This window comes from Rhipicephalus sanguineus, chromosome 6 (genome assembly GCF_013339695.2).
Source record: "Rhipicephalus sanguineus isolate Rsan-2018 chromosome 6, BIME_Rsan_1.4, whole genome shotgun sequence".
In the NCBI taxonomy this organism is placed as follows: Eukaryota; Metazoa; Arthropoda; class Arachnida; order Ixodida; family Ixodidae; genus Rhipicephalus; species Rhipicephalus sanguineus.
The window spans coordinates 117,088,387-117,097,949 of record NC_051181.1 but is presented as its reverse complement, the minus strand read 5'-3'; the positions used below and the strand labels follow the sequence as shown (position 1 = coordinate 117,097,949).

General features: G+C 48.2%; 1 protein-coding gene across 1 annotated transcript; it reads left to right on the top strand.

Annotated features, from left to right (window-relative positions):
* The first annotated feature begins 205 nt into the window (after positions 1–205).
* LOC125758876 (uncharacterized protein K02A2.6-like) lies at positions 206–5,975 on the top strand. The gene is made up of 4 exons (XM_049416581.1): positions 206–457; positions 1,250–2,170; positions 2,888–3,472; positions 5,913–5,975. The coding sequence occupies exons 1-4, from the start codon at positions 206–208 to the stop codon at positions 5,973–5,975; spliced, it is 1,821 nt and encodes a 606-aa protein (XP_049272538.1).
* The last annotated feature ends 3,588 nt before the right edge of the window (positions 5,976–9,563 follow it).

Sequence of the window (9,563 nt, the reverse complement as noted above, 5' to 3'; positions counted from 1 at the left end):
CCATCATCATCACGAGCAAGCATCACGGCTCGCCGGCTGCGTGTTCGGCTCGTGACGCTCGCGCTACGAGTGAACTCGGGTGTGCTTTTGTTCCATGCTGATGTGGAATAAAGTGCCACAGATGTTTCGTTAATTGAGTGGCGTGCTTCATAACAGTGGCGACGAAGACAACGAGGACTTCAACGAGTCCTGGACCCGCAGAGCCATGAGCGTGGGACGGCCACCAGTGTTTGAGGGAACGTGGTCAACGTTCCGAGTTCGCCTCGAAGCATACTTCGAAGCGCAAGACATCACGGACGCGACGAAGCGACGAGCGGTGTTAGTGGCCTCGCTACCGGACAGCGCGATTCGAGTGATCCAGGGACGTTGCCATCCGAGGCAAATCAACGCACTCAACTACGACGACGCCGTAAAGCACCTCGAAGAGTACTACGCCCCGGAAGTCAACGAAATAGCGGCAAGTTATGCTTTCTTCACGCGATCACAGCAAGAAGGAGAGAGTGTACAGGAATTTATTGCAGAAATAAGGCGGCTAGCAGAAAAGTGCAATTTCGGATCGTCTCTCGAACGCATGCTGCGAGACCGAATCGTGTGTGGAGTCTTGGATGAAGATGTGAGACGACATCTGCTGACTTTGAGGAAGCTGACGCTTACGGAAGCAGAGGATTTCGTTATCTCAGCCCAGAACGCTGCCGCTAATGCTAGAACCATGCAATCTGCGGATCAGAGTACCATCCACTTCACGCGGCCGCAGAACCGGCCAAGAAAAGGGCAACCGAAGGCCGAACGCATGACATCTTGCCAGAGGTGTGGTAGTGAAGCTCACTCGAACGAGCAGTGCTATCACGTCCGTACGATATGCCGCCGGTGCGGTAAACGAGGGCATCTCGCTCGAATGTGCCCAGGACAAACTCAGTGGAAGCCCCGTGGTGCTTACGCCCTGTCGGCAGCATCTGATGACAGCTCGGGAGATGAGAAGAAACTTTACACACTAGTGGCTCATAAAACGACTGATGGCCGCATGGTTAAGCCAATTTTCAAAAAAATCACTTGGGATGGTGTGCCTGTTAATATGTTGATCGATACGGGGTCCCCCGTGAGTGTTATCTCAATGAGCCTGTTCAAGCAGAATCAAAGCAGATGGCCGCCTCCAAGCAGCACCACTCTTAGACTGTCGTGTTTTTTGGGAGAGCTTCCAGTGGTTGGAGAACTGCACATGAAAGCAACCTGTGAGGGACACGACATACAGGGTACCCTGGTTATCGTCGATACTCCTGGACCAGCGCTGTGCGGAAGGGACACGATCAAGGCGTTTAACAACTGTGGAGTGGCCATGATGATTCCAAATTTCGTCGCAAACCTCAACACGCGCAAGGAAGACCGCACAAGCCAGCAACTTCAGACCTTGCTCAAGGAGTTCGAAGATGTGTTTTCGCCAGGTTTAGGACTATACAAAGGTCCACCTGTGAAGCTGATCTTGAAAGAAAACGCCACGCCCCGCTTTTGCAAAGCACGTACGGTGCCATATGCTTTGACGACCAAAGTGTCCGATGCTTTGGACCGATTAGTGGCAGACGGCGTTATATCACCGGTTATGGCAGCAGAATGGGCGACGCCGGTGGTTCCAGTAGTTAAAACTGATGGGTCCATTCGACTGTGTGGCGATTTTCGGCTGACAGTGAACGTGGCCACCGTGACTGAGCAGTACCCATTACCTCGTGTGGACGACATCTTCGCAAGACTGAATGGCGGTGAAGTATTTAGTACACTGGATTTGACTCAAGCGTACAACCAGCTGCCCCTGGATAACGAGTCCAAGAAGCTGACTGTCATAAACACTCACAAGGGCCTATTTTGCTTCAATAGGCTTCCTTTTGGAATTAGCTCAGCTCCGGCCATCTTCCAGAGGCATATGGATTCCCTGTTCAAGGATCTTCCGGGTGTACAAGCCTATCTGGATGACATCATAGTGGCCGAAAAGCGCAATGACACTTCATTGCTAAAGCAAGTCCTGCAGCGCTTACGTGACTATGGGCTCAGACTAAACATTAAGAAATGCAAATTCAGACAAGAAGAAGTCACCTTTCTTGGACATCGAGTCGATGCTAATGGGCTCAAACCGAAGGACGACAACATTGAAGCAGTTCTCCAAGCACCGGTCCCCAAGTCGGTGAGCGAACTGAAATCTTTCTTGGGCTTAATCAACTATTACGCCAAATTTTTGCCGAACCTTTCCACAGTACTGGCCCCATTATACAATCTGCTAACTAAGGGGGCTACGTGGAAATGGCAACAGGTACATGAGGAAGCGGTTCGAAAGGTTAAGCAGGCCATACAAGCGTCAAAGTTTTTGACACACTTTGACCCTAACAAACCTTTGAAGTTGGAATGCGATGCTTCACCTGTAGGAGTGGGGGCAGTACTTTCCCATCGCATCAATGGCACAGACTATCCGATAGGATTTCGCTCCAGAACTCTGTCCAAAGCAGAACGAAACTACTCCCAGCTAGAAAAGGAAGCGTTGGCCCTTGTATTCGGCGTGACTCGATTTAAGGACTACTTATATGGCAATCACTTTGTTTTGGTGACCGACCATAAACCCCTGACGGGTTTGTTTAACCCAGGAAAAGCCATTCCTCCCATGGCTGCGGCAAGGATTCAGAGGTGGGCACTTCTCTTGGACAATTACCATTACACATTGCAGTATCGCAGGGGAACAGAAAACTCGAATGCTGATGCCTTAAGTCGCCTGCCATTACCAAACAAACTACACGATACCAGCACAGAAGATCCGCCAGAGTATGTCCTGTACTCGGAATGCTTGGAGAAAAAGGCGATTAGTGTCAGAGACGTGGCACATTTTACAGAAACGGATCCTTTGCTGCAGCAAGTGAAGTTTTGGATCAAGAAAGGCTGGCCGAAATTTTTGTCTGAAGAGCAGATCCGCTTCCGGCCATACTTCAGTAAGAAGGCTGAACTCACGTACTACCAAGACTTAGTCTACTGGGGACACCGCATCGTGCTTCCCACCGCTCTAAACCGACGTATCTTGGACTTGCTCCATGAAACGCACCCAGGCATGGCGACCATGAAGAACATTGCAAGATCCCTGTTTTGGTTTCCGGGGCTAGACGGTGAGATCGAGCGATTGGTGCGGGAGTGTCCTGCTTGCGTACAGGCTGCAGCGATGCCTCCAGCGCAAACACCTGTACCATGGCCCACGACGGGAGAGAAATGGAGCCGGCTGCACGCTGACTATGCTGGTCCTATTGAAGGACACATGATACTGGTAGTCGTGGATTCCGAAACGAAGTGGATGGAAGCAGTCCCAACGAAATCTGCAACAGCAGAAGTGACAGTGGAGGCACTCAGGGCGATGTTTGCAAGGTTCGGTCTACCTCGTACTCTTGTGACGGATAACGGACCTCAGTTCACGGGCTTCCACTTCCGCAATTTCCTGGCTCAGAACCAAGTAAAACACTTGACTACAGCGCCCTATCATCCACAATCAAATGGTTTAGCGGAGCGGGCCGTAAGAACGTTGAAGGAAGGCTTGAAGAAAAACTATGAAATTCCGCTGCAAACTCGAATATCTAGACTTCTGTTCCGTTATCGCCGTACGCCAGTGAAGGAGGGCAAGTCACCAGCGGAGCTCTTGCTGGGATATCAAATAAGAACAAAACTCGACTGCATTATGCCGACCACCGAGGCCGTGAAAGCAAAGCCGTGCAATGAACGTGAACAGCGATGGCAGGCTGGACAGCGTGTTTGGACTCGAACTTTTCAGCCACGCAAAAAGTGGATACCAGGTATCGTGCGTGACCAGCAGGGAAAGCGCATGGTCACAGTGGACACGACTCAGGGAACGGAACGGCGGCATTTTGACCAAGTGCGACGGCGGGACGTTACGGTCGACGAATCGTGCGACACCGACACGCTATCGCCCCGTCAAGAGCTTTCGGGCGAAAGCGCAAGCGATTCGCTGACTCCGGCAACTCAACCTTTGCGGCGCTCAACGCGACAGCGCCGTCCTCCAGATCGTTTGAACTTTTAAGAAGGGAAGAAGCTGTGGCATCGGAGACTACCATCATCATCACGAGCAAGCATCACGGCTCGCCGGCTGCGTGTTCGGCTCGTGACGCTCGCGCTACGAGTGAACTCGGGTGTGCTTTTGTTCCATGCTGATGTGGAATAAAGTGCCACAGATGTTTCGTTAATTGAGTGGCGTGCTTCATAACATCAACAAACGTTTCTGAGAGTAGAGATTAGAAAATCTAGAGGCGTAAGAGATTTCGGTGGACATACATTTTATACGGACAAAAAAAAAGCGCAATATTTCGCATTTTAGGCCTCGAGCGCACTTCATCTGGCATCAGATACAAAGAGTAAACAAGTAAATATCAAATAAATCTAATGCAAATGAAACCAACATAACAGCATGAAGTAAAGGAATCAAAGTACAGTATAATGCGAAATTATACAATCTCACGAGACCCCCAAAGCAATTTCACTTTGTGCTCCGGAGTTGAACAGCACAGCCATTCTTGCACTTCGTCCGGCTATACCCGTATATTGGCGAACATAGCCCTCTCTCTCTCTCTCTGTAAGATGAAGATGTAAGTTTGTTACCGCGCATACGACGAGTTGCAAGGCCTACAAGGCAGCTTTTTTCCATCCCAATAACTCGTGCAAAAAAATGGCGGCGCGGCACGACCTCACTGCAGTTGTTGCGTGCACTGTATCCTTTCGTGTATGCGGCCATGCTGGGTGCACTTAGTTGGGCTTCTGCAAAAGCCCGTCCTGCATTCTCGAAGCAACTCGTGAATAGCTCTGTAAAATAGAAAATAACAGAACCTGAAGTGCGCGAAAGAGTCACCGGAGGAGCGACAGAGAGATGTGTGGCTGCCATATCAGTGGTGTCTTCAGACGCCAGGCAGGTATGTAAGCGCCAGCAGACACCAAAACACTGCACCATGTCGTTCTAGCTCCGAGGGTTTGCTCTGAAATTGTGCATGATTTTTGGCAGCGCAGGAAAGCTGCATCACCGGATTTGCAACTCGTCTATGTGGCGACGATTACCTCTCTTTAACTTGGTCATTTGTTGTAGCGAATTCTGGGATACACTCTTGAGCAAGTGAGACAACTTTATTAAATATCCTGCAAATTGATGGCTCTGGTCTATGTCGCTCCGGAGGCATGCAGTAGACATAACTTGTCTCTCGGCAGTTCACTGTTTCGACGCATTTATCACCTAATGCACGATGTACTACAGCATACGCAGAATAATGCACCATCATACGCAATCGCAACAAAAGGTCCAGCCAAGCATATCGGATCATCTATCCCCCTCGCAGATAAGTAAACCGAGTACGGAGACAGCGCGCGCAGTGCGCGTGTGAAACTCGCGCCTTCGTATTTTTTTCGTTTTGCCGTCCTAATAACGCGTTAAATACGCGCGGACCCTTCCGAGGAAACCGGAAATGGCGCTCGCACCGGAAGAAGACGCTAACATGCCTGCGCGAATCCGAGCGTAGAGCGCGGGAGTGAGTGGCATATATAGGGTGCTGGCGACACACTGCGGCACTGCTCTCATCTCTCACGTGATTCCTCGGAGCCCTTTTAACGTTCCTTTTGTTCGGGGACTCGCTCCAGGCACAGTGCAAACTTCCGAAAGCCGAGAGCGCGCGTGGGTCTTCACCGTCGTTCCTCAGTTTGCCAACCCTGGGCACGAAATGCAGAGTTCCAATGTTTGACTTGGATGAAGTTGAGAGAATTCGAAGGTAAATACGAGAGTGCATTTTAAAGAGGCGCGGTGGAGATTGTAGAGACGCCGGTTGCTGAGCGGCGTAGGTTGTTCCCGTTTTGAAGGTATGGACTCTATAGAGAAAGGTGTGGCTGTCGTCTCTTTGCAGGAACAACGGGCGCATGTTTACACGCGATTTCACGGTATGGTGCGCTACATGGGCTGCCTGTAAGGTTTCATACGATCGTATGGGTTTCCTTTTTGCTTATTTTGCTCTCCGAGACAGAAATGAAGTAAGAAAGCGTGCGCACCCTTCAAGCGAGTGAACTATACGTATACATATAGCATATGCCAAACCGAAATGTGTGTTATCTCAATGAAGTGGCGCTGACTAACACTATCGGACGAACACCTTACGCCAAATGTATCGCGTCCCCAACTTGCATGTGTTTGTTTTCGCTCCGTGGGCAAGTCAAGCCTGGTAGTATGGAGAAATGTATACCACCACGAACTAGATGAATTAAAAGAGATTATTACACAAACTAATGAGCAACCGATCAACACAAGTTCAGTAGAACGGACGTTTTCTTCTTGCATAGAGACTTGAGAGCAATAAAACACTAAGTTCTCTACTTATGCCATCTGACGAACTAACTTGGAAAAATAAAAGGGAAATATTATACCAAACTGCAAAAGCCAGGTTCTTATACATACCAGCGCGTGCCTAAGTGCAAAGTAAGCGGTGACATCTGGCGGTAAGTTGGAACACTATTTAAACAGCTATTCTGGGTAAAAGAGCGCGTTCCTTAAAATGGCAAATAACATCATAAGATGGGTAACATTGGTTAAATTGGAGCTTAAAAGCGCATTCAGTGCATGCATTAAAGAAAGCAGCTTATTACTGTTAAAATGGTCCTTAAAACCTGGAAGGTGCTCTACGAAGATTCGCATAAAATAGGGAGTTTCACTTCCAGTTACCTACATTAAAGAGACTTCTTTTAGGCAGGTTATCGTATGAATAAGTACTAAGTGCCAAATACCTCTTCTCTTTAAATGAACAAACTGAAAGATAGCTTTACTTGGGCAAGGTGTATAGTTTAAGACAATGTTTTTATTACCTTGATTCAAAACGTTTGATCATTAGGGAACGGAATGAATGGTTAAAGTTCCTTCTTTCTTTAGAATTCTGCGAGTTTATAGCGGCACCGATATACACAGGGTCGGTGTAACGATGCAGTCCGCGGTATGCTTGTGCTTGTGCTGTTTTTGTATGGATAAAGTTATCTGAAATTTATCAGCTTAAATACTGACTCACTTTCAAATGAAATGTTATCACCCTGCCAAAACTTATCACGTCGCTTGGAGCAGGTGCGTGAATATCAGCATGAGGTCGCTGTACTTGTGCTCATTTTCTGTGGACTTTCTCGCTTGCCAAGAACGCACCTGGTACAAGAAGGCCGGGTTAGCGTTCCCGAAACGGGAGGCATGCCGTTATACCGTAGAAAACCAAAGCACTCCGAATGGCCCGGTTAATACTGCACGGAAGTACCGGGAAGAGCGAACTGAAACGCACGGAGCATAGTTATAAAAAGAAACAGAGAGACCCGTGGAACAGCAGTCACGTAATTACATATGTCAGCACGCCCTCGCGCAGGGAATTAGAGAGATACATTACGCGAAACACGTTTGTTTGTTTTACGTCTTCTCTCGTTACAAAGTGAAACACTCGCTACGTATAAGTACGTAGCAGTCGCGGTTGGACCGGTGCAGGTGGCGGCTGAGAGGAAATGACACCTCGGGATTACAAATGAAGTCAGAGGGTACGTATGTTCTGCGGGCGCGATGACACCAATTATAAAAGCCGTTTAGCCCAAATTAGTCCGGGAAGCAAAAACACGACGCAAACAAGCAGATGTGTTCGTGTACCTTGGCTTACTTGCAACGGGAGAGTAACTTTGCAGGCGCCGCGTGCACCCCCCCCCCCCGACCCACCCACCGCCCTCACATTTTTTTAATCACAGTTTTCGTAAGTGAGAGCAGCTGCATTTCTGTAGAGGAGTACGTATGATTCATGCACGTACACATTCGTACAAAATGGTCGTAATGCCGACTGTGTGCAAAGATTTCTGAGGGCCTCTTGGGAACCAGTGCGCGTACACTGAATACCGTTCTTATAAATACGCATGTCACGTTCATACAGGCGGTTTGAGTTCATCCGTTCTTTCTTCCTCTTCTTATCCCTTTTTTTTTTGTAACAGCCGTACTATAGGCAAGTGAAGGAAGTAATTATACATGCAGGCGCAGGGCGCCGATTAAAACTGTGGGCTACGTCAGTTATTTGTGTTTGTTTGTTTTATTTATTGCTGAACACTTGTCCTACACCTGGCTGCGCAATATAACTCCGCTGATCTGCGAAACCTCAGGCCTAGGAATGCGTGTCAATATCAGATACAAAAATCAATGAAAAAAATGCGTTACGGTCAAAACTGAGCATTACTCGTTCATACAATACTGCCGTATTCCATAGATTCACGTATATAGGGCACATTTGAGTTTCCCTGTTCCCATGTGTAGATAGCAAACCGGTTTTACTAAACTGGTTAACCTCCCTTCCTTTCCTTCTCTACCATTTCTTCTCTATATTAGATAGATAGATAGATAGATAGATAGATAGATAGATAGATAGATAGATAGATAGATAGATAGATAGATAGATAGATAGATAGATAGATAGATAGATAGATAGATAGATAGATAGATAGATAGATAGATAGATAGATAGATAGATAGATAGATAGATAGATAGATAGATAGATAGATAGATAGATAGATAGATAGATAGATACCTGGCCCGGGTAAGAGATAGAGAGAGAGAGCGTGGAGGAAAAGAATATGCAGAGTGGCCAGACACGCTTTGGGTTTGCTACCCTACATAAGTAAGCCTAAGAAATCGTTGTTATATGTGGCTGTGTTTATGACAACCGCGCAGCTATGACTCATTCTTGCATCGTCGGAAGTCTGGGACAACACAGCACGCGAACAATTAAAGCACGGGTCAGTACGCCATCGAGAGCGTTCTTCGACAGCTGTCGTGTGCACTTGCGTGTTAACCAAGCGAACGCGTGGCTTATGGACGGAACCTACACCGGCGACTGGCTCTGAGCTGCCGAACAAACTCATAAAAATGCCCGGGATCCGTGAGTTATGCGTCCAGATTGACTCGGTGTCCTTTCACCCGCGACAGTTGTTCCTGCAGCTTTCTATCTTCTTAGTGCTTTTTTCTTCGGCTCGCGTCGCGTAATCCCAGTCACCGTTCTTTAGCGGACCGTCTCTTAATCCCGCGAACAATAGCCGCAGGGTGTGCAGATTAGCAGCTAATCGGGGTCGGCCCCACAGCGCCCCATACCCTGACGCTCAGTCCATTCCTCCATTTTTTATTATTTTTTTTGTTTCGCGTGTATACGTGCTCACACGGTCTGTTTCACCTCCGTGCTTTTGGTTTCGTGCATGTACGGACGTATTACTGCAATATAAGCTTGGTGAACAAGTCCACGGCGCTCATAATTCCAAGGCCGGAACACACGCGAACGAAGCCGACATCGAACAACGGACTGTGGCACGGCTGTCACTCAAAAGCTGACAAACCGTATAGGAACGTACAAACGCGAAGCTCAGAGGGTTGCACCGCGGAGCCACAGCCATGTTTCGGGAATTATGGCTTCCCAAACTTTCCCTGCTCATTTGCATATACACCGGTCACGTGCCGATGTGGTTTGTATATACCGCCGTGTTCCCGAGCTAAGCGCAATGTTATACGCTA